Source organism: Brassica rapa, chromosome A02, assembly GCF_000309985.2.
Source record: "Brassica rapa cultivar Chiifu-401-42 chromosome A02, CAAS_Brap_v3.01, whole genome shotgun sequence".
Lineage (NCBI taxonomy): Eukaryota > Viridiplantae > Streptophyta > Magnoliopsida > Brassicales > Brassicaceae > Brassica > Brassica rapa.
The window spans coordinates 30,934,411-30,948,974 of NC_024796.2; the positions used below are offsets into that span (position 1 = coordinate 30,934,411).

Below are 14,564 nucleotides of genomic sequence, written 5' to 3' on the forward strand. Positions count from 1 at the left end.
GTTTTTTTAATAAAAATTACATGTATTAAAACGATGGAAGTGGCAATGACGAATTATTTTTCCAAAAGCCCAAAAAAGTTCGAAAAGCCTTATAACCCTATAAAGACCGGGCTGAACTTTGAATTTTAAGACCAAAATATTTCTGGGCCGGACTCAAATATTTATGGATTTTGAGGATTTAGACTGAGCCGGGCCACCCCGAATTGACATCCTACGTAGTAGTATACAAGGGAAAAACCATAGCAAGTAAGTAAAAACTAATAGCATAATACTAAGAAAACTCTCAATGGGGAATTCTCAGAATACATATATGTGTACATATAGAAATTATTATTTAAGTATAAATATTCTAACACTACAATAAACTCAGCCAAAAATATCAATACTATTAAAAGGGAAGGAATTTAAATAAATCTACTTAAAAAATGTTGTTTGGACCCTTTCATTAACTAATAATATTTTGGTCTTACTTTGATTTAGATAAACAATATCAATATTATTAAAACAGTGCCACTGCTTTATTTAAAACCTATGTTATTTAATTATATTTATTTTTCACTAAATATATTTAATTCCAATAACTACTTATTTTTAAATTTCATTTCTCTTCCAGCGTAGTTAGTTAAGATAGCAAACATATTTTTTTTACTGTCAACACAATACCAACCGGTTTAAAACATTTGCCCTATAATAATTTTCGTGTATACTTTCAACAAATTACTATTAATATACATTAACAAGACTGTTGTTTATGAACATTCTAAATATCATTTTATGGTTCGTTTAAGTATTATAAGATCATATGATAGGGCTATAGAATATGTTTTAATAACATGATAGTGCTATCCAATATGTATTAATATAAAAGCAGTCGAGATTTTTATGCAAAATATCATTTTACAACCAAATTTCCCTGTTAAAAAAAGAAAAAAAATTCCCTGTTATTAAATCCAAACTCATGATACCGTATGACCTACAAATACGCGACTTCAAAACTTTAAAATATTATTGGATTTGTATAATATTTACCACATTAATGCTTAGATATCAAAAATTGTACCCTTTTACACGTATATGCAAGCTAATCTTCAAAGTATCTACACTTAAACAAAACAGGATTTCAGAAATATACCTATCAAATTCAGTCACTGTAGAATACTTAAACTAGTATAATAGAAAATATAACAATACTTAAATTCATAAACTTTTAATGTCTATGAATAGTAAAAATAAATTTTAAATCTAAAATAAATGAAAAGTAAAGCTTTAGGATTTTCGATAAGAAAAAAAAAAGAAAACCAATACCAAAACACATAAAATATTATCTTTCAATTTATTATTTTAGGTGGTATAGTGAAATCTTCACCAAAATCTAAAAATCATAAACAAAATAGTTTAATCGATGTTATATGATAAAATCAGAAAGTTCAATGCAAGTTTGGAAATAAAACACAGATTTTAATAATCGAAACTTAAAAAAAAAATAATAAGTTAAATCACTTGCTGGTTCAGCCGGTGGTTCAACGGTTGTCAGGCTACCGGATTTAAGGATTTTTAATGATGTTATCGAATTTTTAAATAATGGATATTTTCTAAAACCCAAACTGGATTATTTACTGAGTCACCGAGTTTATCAATTTGACCACGGGTCCGGGTCAGACATCAAAACACTGCTCGAGACTCTTAAAAACTTTTAAGTATCTATTGCAAAATCATAAACTAATAACATTAAATTTTAACATAGTCTTGAAGAATTTTAATTGAATAACACCAGAATCACTATAAAACCTAAATCTTTAGAAGTGTATAAATAATCTATCCAATAGCACCTTCTTAATAACATATAGTTTCTTTGTTGATTATTTTACCTAATTTTCCTTAATTCAATATAGTGAGTTAAAAAAACTCGTGGTATTCAAATTTTACACATCTACACAAAACACATTGTGTACACATGAAACGTAATTGTAAGATTATAACTATGCTATAATATAAATTTATAAGTTATAAAATAAAGTATTTGTAAGAGAGACAAATCCCGCGCTTTAAAAGCGCGGGTCAAAATTTAGTTTTATTTTAAATTTTCGGTTAGGTTTTTCGTTTTAAGAAATTCATAATTAAATAATAATATATTTATATACATATATGTATCTTGAGAATCATATAGAAAAATTCTCCATTGGAAATGTCAGACAGCATCCATTGTACGTTCACCCACCAAGTCCACATGACATGATGGGTCTTTCCCCGACTGATCCCAATATATAGAACAAGCAATTTTCCTAATAATTTTCATATCTATATAACTAAAAATTTCTTGAATATCTTTTTTTTTTTTTTTCCATCTGGTTTTATTAATAACATTGAAGGATACAAGAGTCGAATACAAAGCCGGCGGAACATAGAAACATCCCCGGAGACTAAACCCAAGAAGGGGAACAAGAACCCAAACAACCGGGCTGCATACCAACATCTGGAACTTAAACTTAATACCTATACTCCTTGTGAGAAACCCAAAGACAATCTATCATAAATTAAAGAACAGAGACTTAATAGCCTATAACCAGCCGGAATTCTTGCAACGAACAATACATGTGACAATTTGAGCAGAAACCTCATCTGAACCTCATATTCACGATGACAACAACCAACCTCTTCGACAACCTCAAGACAACAACCAGGATGAAACAAACACCCACCAGAGCGCTTAACTCAACCGCACCATAAGCTGGAAGCCTCCATGTCTCCACCTCCATGCTTCAAGCAAACAAAGCCATGAGGAAGACAAAGACCAAAGGAAGACCAGGAGAAACACTATTTTCAAGGCAGGAGACAGCCCCCGCTGAACCTGAGAGACAAATAGGTGTTCTGAAAACAACCTATTTCTCAAGGACCATAACCACCAACTGCTGCTCACTACACACCACCACGTTACTGCTACACCGTTGCTAAATCAAAGACCAACTAAGACCAGCTCAAAAACCATGATAGACAAGCATGATTCAACTCCTTGCCTGGAGATACACACAGCTGATGGAGGGACGACGGAACAGAACTGAAGAGCTCTCTCTGTTGAGACACCAAAGCTGCAACATCAAGAGAACCAGATCTAAGCCGACACGTCCAACACGCCTCAGACCTCCATCCGAGTAACACCAGAATCATCAGATCCATCCATAAACCCCGATCTGAAACTAAACCCAAAAAGGTGACAAGTTACCGAAATTAAAGACAGAGACCTATTTAGAAGGGAGAGACATGGCCGCTCCCGACGGCGGTGAGAAGCACCGACCGTCGGAGCAGAAGACTAAGATACGGCGGCTCTTGGTTCTTTAGGTTTTGTCGAGAGCGTTTTCTTTTTAATCCCAAGTCTTGTTTTCAACTTCAAAATTTCTTGAATATCTAATCTTCGAACTTATGAAAGAATCAACAAATGTTCACATCTAGAACATTTATACAAGAGACCAAAATGGATTATAACTGTAATGGGCATATTTGAATTGACATTCTTAACTTATAAATGTCATATGGAAGTGTTCTTATTTCTGTGAAGATATTTTAATATGAGTCATATGAAGGAATTGTCTTCTACCATCACCAGGGTAGTTACGAGTCAATTAGTAGAAATTTATCTTTTTGTTTTCTTGTAAATGAGGGACAAATTAACTTTTAGAAATATATCTAAATAAAAATGCTGAACGGGAAACTTGGAATTAGTGGAAATAATAGAGGGCCAATATCAGTTGGGAGTTGGGACACATTCAACGTGTGTCAATTGACATGAGGTTTTTGGCATATTTTGTCAAAGTTGATATGATTTTTGGGAAGAATGAAAAGAAAGTTGAAGAAATGAGCTGTAAAGAGTTGTAATGAAGTGAGAAATGAGTGTGTGATTACATGTAAAGAAACTTATTATACGTCGTTGGTTTAGTGTGCTGTTTCTCATCGCTTTCCTATCTTTTCTTTTTCTGTCGAAGCATTATGGAGCCAACACGTCTCGGTCCTCTTTTATTAATAATCATAAATGTTTCTGAATTCATTGGATTGCTAAAACCATGGTGAAGAATATAAATATGTATATACACATTAGAAAACATGTGAAATTTTATCTAGCCAAATGATTCAGCTATATGTTATTGTTGAACTCGTGACTATATATATACATTTTATGTTTCTAAATAATACATGTTTTAGATCTTCGTAGCTTATTTATTCTGAATCGAGCTTAACATTGAAAATTGTAGATGGGGCTTTCAGTTAAATTCTTTTTGTTTACACTTAGCATGGAAAAGTAGTCAAAAGTAATTATATAATTCTCTTGTAAATGTTAGTTCCAAAAAAAATGAATAAATTTGAATTTTCATCAAAAAATATATTGAAAATTAATGAAAACTAGACCTTGACCCACCCAACCGGGCGGGTATTTATTTTATGAATTTAGTTTTTTTTTGTTTATATTAAGTGATGCATTTGTAATATTGAAACATAAATTTCTATTGAAAATTAATCTTTACAGTTATAATAAAAATTAAAATTAAAAATTAATAAAATATTATGATATAAATTTTAAATTTTCTAATTAAAATAATATAGAGGTGGTCATATTTTTTTCCAATTTCAAAATCTAAGCTTCCTTAAAGACAAAGAAAACAAATTTATAAATACATAAAATTTATAAACATATTTGGAACTATAATTTCTATTAAAATAAATTTGTTAAAGAAAAATAATTTTGATGTTGTTATTTATTTTTAGAGCTTGATCCGTGACCGTATAAATATTTGCTTTCACTTTAATTTTTTTTGTATTAATGGTATATATATATGTAAATTAAAATGTATGACATAATTGTTAATATAACATTTTTAAACATAACAATTCTATTTATTACTTTGAATAATTATATTTTGTGATTTTAAGCGTCTATTATATCACAATGTATCATATAAACAAATCTAATATTTATAACTAATTGGACTTATATTATGAAAGCATTATACTAATATATGAATAAACTATTTTATATTTTATTTATATGTTATATAAATTGATTATGATGTGTGATTTTTTTATTTATCACTTATAAATATTGAAAATATTGAATATGTTAATACGAAATATATTAGGAAATTTATTTTGGTTATGATTTGATAAAGAAAATCTATTATTTAAAATTTTTAAAAGATATTAAATGCTTAAATCTCTTATTTAAATTAGAAAAAGACAAGCATGCTTAAATATAGGTTCAATAAATATTTAAATGGTATTTTAATGTAAATAACTGGTAAAACTAAGGGGTATTTCTATTTTGTACTTCTCTTTTAATAATATAGATTAAAGGCTAAAATTTGATATGTTATCTGGTTTATCTAATGGGAACCGAGCCAAATGAAAAGTAGTTCTCCATTAGCTTCTGTATTAGAACATGTTTAACCACAGTCCATCTGATCCAAATTTTTTTTTTTTTGAATTTTACTTTATTTAAACTTCAGAACAGAATAAAATAACTTTTAAAATAAAATAATTTGTATATAACTTCATTTTTAGTCGGTCTTGAATTTTCATTATTAAATGTGATAGGAATTAAACTAAAATAAAAATAAATAAACAAATAAAAGATGAAACTCAATAACATTGCAGAGTTACTTCAATTTGAAATAAAATAGAGTAGCATTTTAACTGCATAATTGATATATCTACTATATTAAAAGAGAAGTCATGACTTCTTTCATGTGTGATATTTTAAAATGGACCTTTATAGAATGTCATTAAATTAAAACATATCATTTAAAACATAGCATTAACCGTGAAGCATCTATCTATTATACTAAATAATATTCCTTTCCATTAACAACCGAACTGTATTTAAGAAAATCACTAACCATTAGTTAAAACCAACCAAATCAGTTCCCTTTAATAGTGTAAACGATTTATCACCCTTCAGTTTCGTTTTTATTTCTATTCTTTTGTTCTTCGGTTCTTTAGTTATAAAAATTTATGATCATTTATCAGAGAGACACATAAGCGTTATTGAGAAAATTTGATTTTTTTTCTATTTTCGGTTTGGTTTGGGTAACAAAGTTAGGAACCGGCTAATATCTAAGATAATTTTGGATCTCATTATTTACAGTTTGATTATGTTTCTTTGGTTAATTCGGGTTAAAAGTCAGAAATTACATTTTCAAATAAAATCTTAGAACATTTCGAGTTTATGGAAAAAAATTGAATAATTCAGACAATTTTTAAATTTTAGAAAAAAAAAGAATTCTGGTAATTTGTTTTTAAGGTACTTTGGTTTGTAAATATTAACTTTAAATTATTTGATTATTTTAAAACTAGATATAGTTAATTTTTATAAATATATAACTTTTTATAAAACAAGATTTCAACGTTAATAAAACAAATTGAAATCAAACACCCGCGCGATCGCGCGGGTCAATATCTAGTTTATATTAAAACAATTGATGTCTACAAATCTCAATTCTATCTAATAGAATGATTCGCTTCAAACTATCGAAGAGTGAAAAATGTGTACAGAAATAACTTTAAAAGAACATTGATTCCCTGTTTTAAAAATAAAAAGAACATTGAATCCTAACAAACGTATGAATGAAAAAAAAATCAGCAAAAATTCAGCATCATACATTCAAAATAACAAAAATTCTTGGACCATAACAGACCTATATATCAAGTGGAACAAGGATGTGGGAATTATTCTTACTATTATTTTTGGGTGGTAAAATCCAGGAATTATATTCTTCATTGTTTTATACTTTGATTGATGAACTTTGTTTTTACCTTTATTGTGTATATATGTGTCCAGATTTATTCTGAATATATTTTTTGTTTCTTTGAAACACATTATTCTGAATACTTATGTTGAAAATAAAAGAAAAGGAAGAAAAAGAAAAGTAAATTGACAGGTAAACGGAAACAACTGTCAAACCCTAACGGTATCGTTGCTTTCAACGACTTTCGGTCGTGGATATGAGCCCACTTTATCATCCCCACGGCTTCCCTACGTCTTTATGACTCAGTTACTTCTTGGCCCATAACATGATATATAATTTTAATTATTTCAAATAGAAAAAGGGTAATGGATATTTTGTAATTAGTGAATACTGGACTAGAAGACAAACCATCATATCCATCAAAATAAACAGTAATATCTATTAATTTATAATCTACAAATGTTTAGTAGTGCCTTTAATTTATCCAGAGTTATAATTAAAAATTGTTATGAAAAAAATGTAGATGGAAAATGAGTTGCCACTTATTTTAGGCCCACACATACACTTCTTAAAGAGAAAAATAATATTCTAAAAGTTGGATTCTTTTGTCATTATTTGATTTGCTTTTCTTTGTTCATATCATTTGCTATAGGCCCTTATTTTTAGTAAATTTTCTAAAAGTAATCAGATGAAATAAAAAAAATCGGCCGAATCAATTTGCTACTATTATCTACGATTTTAAGATAAATTCAGATTTTACTTTTCTTTTTTTTTTTTGCCGTCTATCCATTTAAACTATATCAAGTGGAGAGTATACGAACCGATTCCGAAGAGCATCTCCATCTGTCCGAATCTGATATATATGGGAGAAGATAAAACTTCTGGTCCTTGCATCTTTTGCTAATCCGTCTGCCCGACCATTTCGACTTCGAGGAATATAAGTAGTCTCACATCTTCGAAGTCTTCCTGTAACCTCTGGAACACCTTGATCTCTGTCGCGAAAGCTGGCCAATCCATCGGGTTTGGAATCATATCCACTAAGTCCATGCAGTCTATCTCAAACCGTACTGCAGTGATCCCTTTGTCTTTCATACATGAGGCTGCCTAAAGTAACCCTTCTATCTCAGCGTGCAAAGCTGAGAGGTTCTTGTTACACGCCCGTAATCCGAAGTATTCTAATCTCATTTAATCCTTAAGACTCCACCCTAAGCCACTGACACTGCCATTATTGATCCATGATGCATCAATTTGACAAGTAGGGATTCGGGATATCCAAAGGGACGTTGTCTCAATCTCTGTAGTGGACAGATCGTCATAATCCTCATTTGCTTCCTCATTTTTGTTAGCCTTCTTCCAACATTCTTCCTCAAGAGACGCATGTTGGAGAGTGTCAATGGGGGATACGTCTTTTCCATTGAACAGTTTGTCGTTCCTCGCCTTTCAAATGTACCAACAGATCCATGGAAAAGTATTGAATTTTGGTCTCAAAGGAGCCATCTCTTTTCTCTTCCAAAATAGGAAATTCATGTTTTGATATATAGATATATTCGGGAAGTAACACTGAATGGACGGATAGTTTGATAAGACCCAAACCTAAAGAGTTGGTAAGCATTCAAAAAGAAAATGATTAATCGATTCTACTGGACCAGCACATCTAGAACTTTTTTTTACTTTTCTTTTATGGTTCAAGTTTTGTGTTTGCAGTCATTATATTTCCACCACCTATTCGATTGTAGATTTTGGTGAGATAAATTATTAGTATCAATTTACCTCAGAAATTTGTCATGTTTGCCAAATAAACATTTCGTTTCATGTTATAGTTAAATTTCTTTATATAGTTTACCATGCGGCCATGAAAAGAAAACAAACTTAAATTTTATTACTACTAGACTATATATATTATATATTCTCTATTATATATAACATTGGTTCCTTATTTGAGTCGCCGTAGTTAATCCTTATCCCGATGGGTAGGAGAAGATTATAATTTATCGACCAGTTACTTATAATAATTTGTGATGATAAGAGATAACAATCCAACGCACTAATCAAATTGATACATCCCCACATTAGCAACAAAACTATTAATATATTTCTTTTACTTTCTTTTTTTGTTGATAAATCCTATCGGCTGATCCGATTGGGTTCGAGAGTAACGCACATATCCTTATTTATAATTAATTTATGATCAATTACTAAATTTTGCTGTAATTATAGTTTTTCTTCGACATTTTATCTCTACACCCAACAGGTTACAGTATATGCTTTTTTGGACTTATTATCATGACGGAGAATCTCTAAGTCTGAGCTTCCATGTCTCTGAGGAACCATATTAATTTGATTATCTCAGCAGTAACATGTAAACATAGTAGATTCCATAATCGATGATGCGTTAATAATTTGGAAAAAAATTGAATAAACTATACATTTAAGAACCTGAAGAGAAGATATGTCCTATACATCACAAATAGGTGGAAATTATTTTAAATTAGCTATAAAATCTAGCATTACCACGCCCAAAAATCCGCATGGCTGCCAAAGTGTTTGGATTTAAAATTCTCAAAAGATCTGAATATTCCAAGAAAATCAGGAAAAGAGATATTTACCCACAAAATCTAAATGCGTAATAACAGTTAATGATAGTAATCAACTTCGATTGTAGATTTAGGTTTAGTAGAATTTTTTGGTACAAATGTTAAATTAATGTTTAATATAAACTAGACTATACTCCGCACTTTTGAGTACGGATAAAAAAATTTAACATTACTTAATTTATAAAATTAATAATATTTTAACATTGTTATTTTAGTGTTTGAAAACTATATAGTTATACTATTATATATTTATATTAAATATATAATTATATATTTTTATTTTTTATTTTTTATAATTATTTCAACCCAATTCGTTATGATCTTTTAATAAAATCTCTGTAATTAATTTGATTAATTAATTTGATTAATTGTATGCTATGTATTTTAGATAAAATTTAAATTATAAAACTTTTTTTATGTAATTAATTTTATCAAATATTTATTTATATACAATATTTAATTAAATATTATTTTTAATTAATAAAATTTTATTTTTGAAAATATAAATAAAATAATTCATTAATTTAGTTGATATCATATTAAATAATATATTTTGTAAATAAAATAGTTATATTTATTTTCAAATTTTCATAAATTATTTGAGTGTTTTAATCAATTATTTGATTTACTAAATAATTTTAAAAAGAGTAATAAAATGTATTAAAAAGATAAGAAATGATGTTTTCTATTGTTTGGACACAAGATTAATTATTTTGTTGTTTGGAAACATAGTTAGTAGTATATTGTTGTTTTTCATGATTATCCTTAATGAAGTTTTAATGTTTTTATAAGGATTGAGATATTAATGATTTTGGTGAGTTTAACTATATACTAGAAGTATTAAATTTAAAAATTTACAAAAAAGGTTAAGTCCATGGAAATGATTATGTTTTAATAAGAGAGATAATAACTATTATGTCATGCATTTTATGTTTCCATTCAATATAAATATGTGTCCTGTGATTTTGCAATAAGATTTAGACATCTACTCCCTCTGTTTCATTATAAGTGTCGTTTTAGATTTCTGCACACGGATTAAAGAAAAAATTAATTTTATATATTTCCTATAAAAAAATACTATTACTTATGCACCTAACCATATTTCAACTAATAAAAAAATAAATTTTGCATAAAATTAATAAATTTTGCATTGAAAATCGAAAACGACATTTATTTTGTAATGAACAAAATTCTCTAAAACAACACTTAATATGAAACAGATGGAGTAATATTTATCTTCCTTAACTCGCGTATGCAAATGTTAAAACGAGAACAAAACACACATGTCTTTCTTGGCTAAGACATAGGTCGACCCATAAAAAAAAAAAATTTAACACATCCACCAGTCTTCTCTGCTTGTTTTGGTCTGGGGACGCTTCTTGTTATGAAATCCATACACTTAAACAATAGAACAAACGAATGCGCGTTATATATGGCTAGATAAGTATTTTTTTAAACTCTGATAGATGGTAGTATGTACATGATAAATTAATGTAAATACGATCATCTATACGATCAAAAGTAATTCTATATTATGTGACAATTTTGTATCATGGTGAGCATTTCTAAACAGCGAAAGCTAATGTAACTTGTAATGTCATGGCATTAACCAGAACAAAAATATAATGGTGTGCATGCTTAATTGACAATCTTTTAACAAAGAAACATACGTACGTACGAAAAACTGAAAGAGTAGTAGTTAGAACCGGTAAGTACATTAAAATTATGAAGTATTCAACCATTCGTTTCAGGTCAGGGCATATTAAGTATGAATTACAAGTGGGGGTGTCTTTAAAACGATATCAGATTCTGATTTGATAGAATGCTCAACGGTTCACAAATCACCTCTTTGAAGTTTTTTAATAAAGAAAAAGACTAAAAATATTCGAATATTTAATCTGGGCCGTCTAACTTGGTGGGTTCACACACCCAACTTGTTTCAGCTGGAATATAAATATATATATGATATATAATAGCAATATATTTTTTATGCTCCGAGTTTCTATATAACAAACTCATTTGGAAACTAAACAAATGTTTTCGGTTGATAAATAATTAATATCTCAAGAGCATATTGTAAGTTCAAATCACAATGAGCATATACTTTGACAAAAGGCATATGCTACGTTTATTACTTTTTTTTTTTGAAAAAAAAAATATCAACATTATGGTGGACAAATAAAAAGGAAGCATACCATTTTTATTTCATTTATTTTGTTAAGATGAAAACAAAACCCAAATTCTAATAAATATCAGATTTAAGAAATGAATGAGATGCATGCAGTCAACAACTATTAAAAGAAAGTTCTAATGGAAATTTTTTTGTAGAATAATTCATTTTTTCCAACGGATTATAGCGACACCACCGGAATATCCACATAAACTATTACTAGAAAATTTATTATTATCAGAAATTAACAATCCCTCTTAAGCGAACAAGTAAACGATTACAATAAATTTAAGTGCTCAACATCACTCGATTTAATACAATTTGGCTCTCTACCAACCAATAAACATAAGAGTTCTACAAGACGACGATGTTGCGCAGCAGCTCCACCGTCCTCCTCTGTCTCCTCCTCATCTCCGCCGTAGCAATTGCTCTTTCCGTAAGTCACTTCCTTGCAAATGAACACACAAATCGTATATTACAACTTACAAGTCAAACGTTACCATTTATGATTAGAGTGATTAATGATATTATTTACATAGTTGGACAATGATGACGTGTGCGTGTTCACGGTTTACATAAGAACCGGTACGGTTTGGAAAGCCGGTTCAGACTCCGTCATGAGCCTCCGTCTCTACGACAGTTACGGGCAAAATGCTGTTATATCCGATTTGGTGTCATGGGGAGGTTTAATGGGTCCATTCCACGATTATTATGAGAGGGGTAATCTCGACATTTTCACCGGCTTAGGTTCTTGCTTATCAGGTCCGGTTTGTGCGATGAATTTGACTTCTGATGGCTCTGGCGATCACCACGGTTGGTATTGTAACTACGTTGAAGTGACGATGAGTGAGAGTCGTAAGAGAAGTTGTTCTCAGGAGAAATTCACGGTGGAGCAATGGTTGGCTCGTGATACTTCGCCATATGAGCTGTCGGCCATTAGGAATCAATGTTCGGACTCTATCAAGAATCGATGAGTCGTTTCCACGATGTGAGTGTGTTATTTATTTATTCTGGTGGGGTTGTCAATGAAACATGACGTGATCATATATTTAATTCGAGTGTGATTAAGATTTCCTGTTTTTAAAAAATAAAAGAATGAAAACAAATATGTTATATACAATGCTTGATATTGAGTGATTATAACTTATAAGATGTTCATCCATATCTTGATTGTAGATCAGTCTTAAACTCTAATTTTGTTCATCTCTTCCAAGTGGTGAATTCAAAAGACTATTTGTCCGAAAATAATTAGTCCGTCTTTTTCACCGATTGAATCCATTTTATATGTTTTTTTATGGAAAGCACGTAGATATATTATATTTCCTTCGATGTAACAAAGTGTGTTCATTTTTCAAAAAAAAAAAAAAACAAAGCGTGTTCTGATAAAGTTATATAAATAGAAAATAGTCCAGAAACACACGTATAGCCAGATATAAAAGCTTTTTATTACATAATAACCGGACAGGACCGAGTAATGGTATGGCTAGGCTCTCTCAATTCTCTTGACCGGATCTGGGAGCGAATGCTTAGCCTTCATCTTCAAGATGGCACTAGCTGGGTTAAGTCCTTTAGGACAAGTGGCCGTACAATTTTTGATTGCTCTGCATCTATACACTTTCCTTTCATCCTCTGTTATTGCTTGTAACCTCTCTTCTCTAAACTCATCGCGGCTGCGTTAAACCAAAGTACAACATAAATCTATGTTAGAGATCGATATGAATTATGACTGTTAATCTTCGATTTTCTATTCTAGTTTGAATAGAATGTATTGAATATTTTATTTAACCTGTCACTGATCCAGCGGTAAGCCTGTAGTAAAGCCGCAGGACCTGGAAACTCCTCAGGATTCCACCAATAAGAAGGACATGACGTGGTACAACATGCACAAAGTATGCATTCGTACAACCCGTCTAGTTTCTTACGGTCGTTTGGTGATTGAAGGTGTTCGCGTCCGTCTTTAGGCGGCTTCCTCGTCTTTAACCATGGCTCGACTGATCTAAACACAACACAATAACATGCATGAAGTGTCACGTAGAGGATAGAAGTGTATAGAGTTTCATTTTAAATACACGGATAGTTCTATCATTTTGTGGTTTATTTTCCAATATTTAGGTCAAAATATATAACCAATATTACCAACACATGCCAGAATATGGAAGCAGCGAGAAACCAATAAGAGATATAAAAAGAAGGGAGGTTTACTTACTTGTATTGCTGGTAAAAATTAGTGAGGTCGATGACTAGATCTTTGATGACGTACATGTGTGGTAAAGGAGTGATTATGGTTGGCTTAGACGTGTCGGAGTTTATAGGTTTAAGACATGCAACAGTATTAGTACCGTCAATGTTCATCGAGCAAGATCCACATATCCCTTCTCTGCATGATCTTCGGTAACTCAAACTCGGATCTTCCTCTGCTTTTATCTTCTGTAAGACGTCCAAAACCTAACGAAACACACCTCGTTATCCAAGAACCGAAGCCCTCCAAAATTCAAAGTAATCCTATGGAACTAATTAGTAACCAATAACTGTAGTAAATTACCATGGGGCCACAAGTGGAAACATCAACGAAAAATGATTGAAGAAAGGGTTTAGTATTTGGCTTATCAGGGTTCCATCTGTAAATCTTGAACTCCTTCTTGGCCACTTTGTGTTGGCCTGTTATCAATTAATTTTATATATAATTCTATAAAACAATATTGCGTCTATAAAAACCTTATAATTTGCTTTTACAAAAGTATCGGTTTTTAAATTGTTCAAAAAAAAAAAAAAAACCAAAGTTTCGGTTTATTCATCATACCTTCTTTGTCTTTGATTGTTTCATGGGACTTTAGAGTATCTTTGGACAAGTCCTGAGCCGCTTTGTGACCTTTTAAGATGGGAAAATCTCCGTTGCCACTTAAACTGCTGCTCAAACGTACTTTCTCCGCCGCTTGGCTGCAGATTCTCCGCTGCAGCAACCGTAACATCTCTGCTCGCTTGATCAAAAGATGTTATTGAAGGGTTTTTAATTAGTTTTTGGAAGGAATGAGAGTGAAACTAGCATGGCGAGGAGAAGAGACCTTCTTC

At 30.4% G+C, this 14,564-nt stretch overlaps 2 protein-coding genes across 2 annotated transcripts; one reads left to right on the top strand and one right to left on the bottom strand.

The window, feature by feature from the left end:
* The first annotated feature begins 9,777 nt into the window (after positions 1-9,777).
* Positions 9,778-12,565, top strand: LOC103855281 (PLAT domain-containing protein 3). The gene is made up of 2 exons (XM_009132245.3): positions 9,778-11,931; positions 12,035-12,565. The coding sequence occupies exons 1-2, from the start codon at positions 11,863-11,865 to the stop codon at positions 12,467-12,469; spliced, it is 504 nt and encodes a 167-aa protein (XP_009130493.1). The 5' UTR covers positions 9,778-11,862; the 3' UTR covers positions 12,470-12,565.
* A 305-nt stretch (positions 12,566-12,870) lies between these two features.
* Positions 12,871-14,564, bottom strand: LOC103855282 (succinate dehydrogenase [ubiquinone] iron-sulfur subunit 3, mitochondrial). The gene is made up of 5 exons (XM_009132246.3): positions 14,296-14,564; positions 14,038-14,153; positions 13,702-13,940; positions 13,282-13,491; positions 12,871-13,165 (listed from the first exon to the last, which is right to left on the bottom strand). The coding sequence occupies exons 1-5, from the start codon at positions 14,462-14,464 to the stop codon at positions 12,979-12,981; spliced, it is 921 nt and encodes a 306-aa protein (XP_009130494.1). The 5' UTR covers positions 14,465-14,564; the 3' UTR covers positions 12,871-12,978.

What these genes read in the sequence shown, in the direction of transcription:
- LOC103855281 (XM_009132245.3), top strand. Translation starts at nt 11,863, where the DNA reads ATGTTGCGCAGCAGCTCCACCGTCCTCCTCTGTCTCCTCCTCATCTCC. An exon ending in CCGTAGCAATTGCTCTTTCC is followed by an intron (nt 11,932 to 12,034) that starts GTAAGTCACTTC and finishes TTATTTACATAG; the next exon opens with TTGGACAATGATGACGTGTG.
- LOC103855282 (XM_009132246.3), bottom strand. Translation starts at nt 14,464, where the DNA reads ATGTTACGGTTGCTGCAGCGGAGAATCTGCAGCCAAGCGGCGGAGAAA. An exon ending in AATTTTTACCAGCAATACAA is followed by an intron (nt 13,492 to 13,701) that starts GTAAGTAAACCT and finishes TGTTGTGTTTAG; the next exon opens with ATCAGTCGAGCCATGGTTAA. An exon ending in TACCGCTGGATCAGTGACAG is followed by an intron (nt 13,166 to 13,281) that starts GTTAAATAAAAT and finishes GGTTTAACGCAG; the next exon opens with CCGCGATGAGTTTAGAGAAG.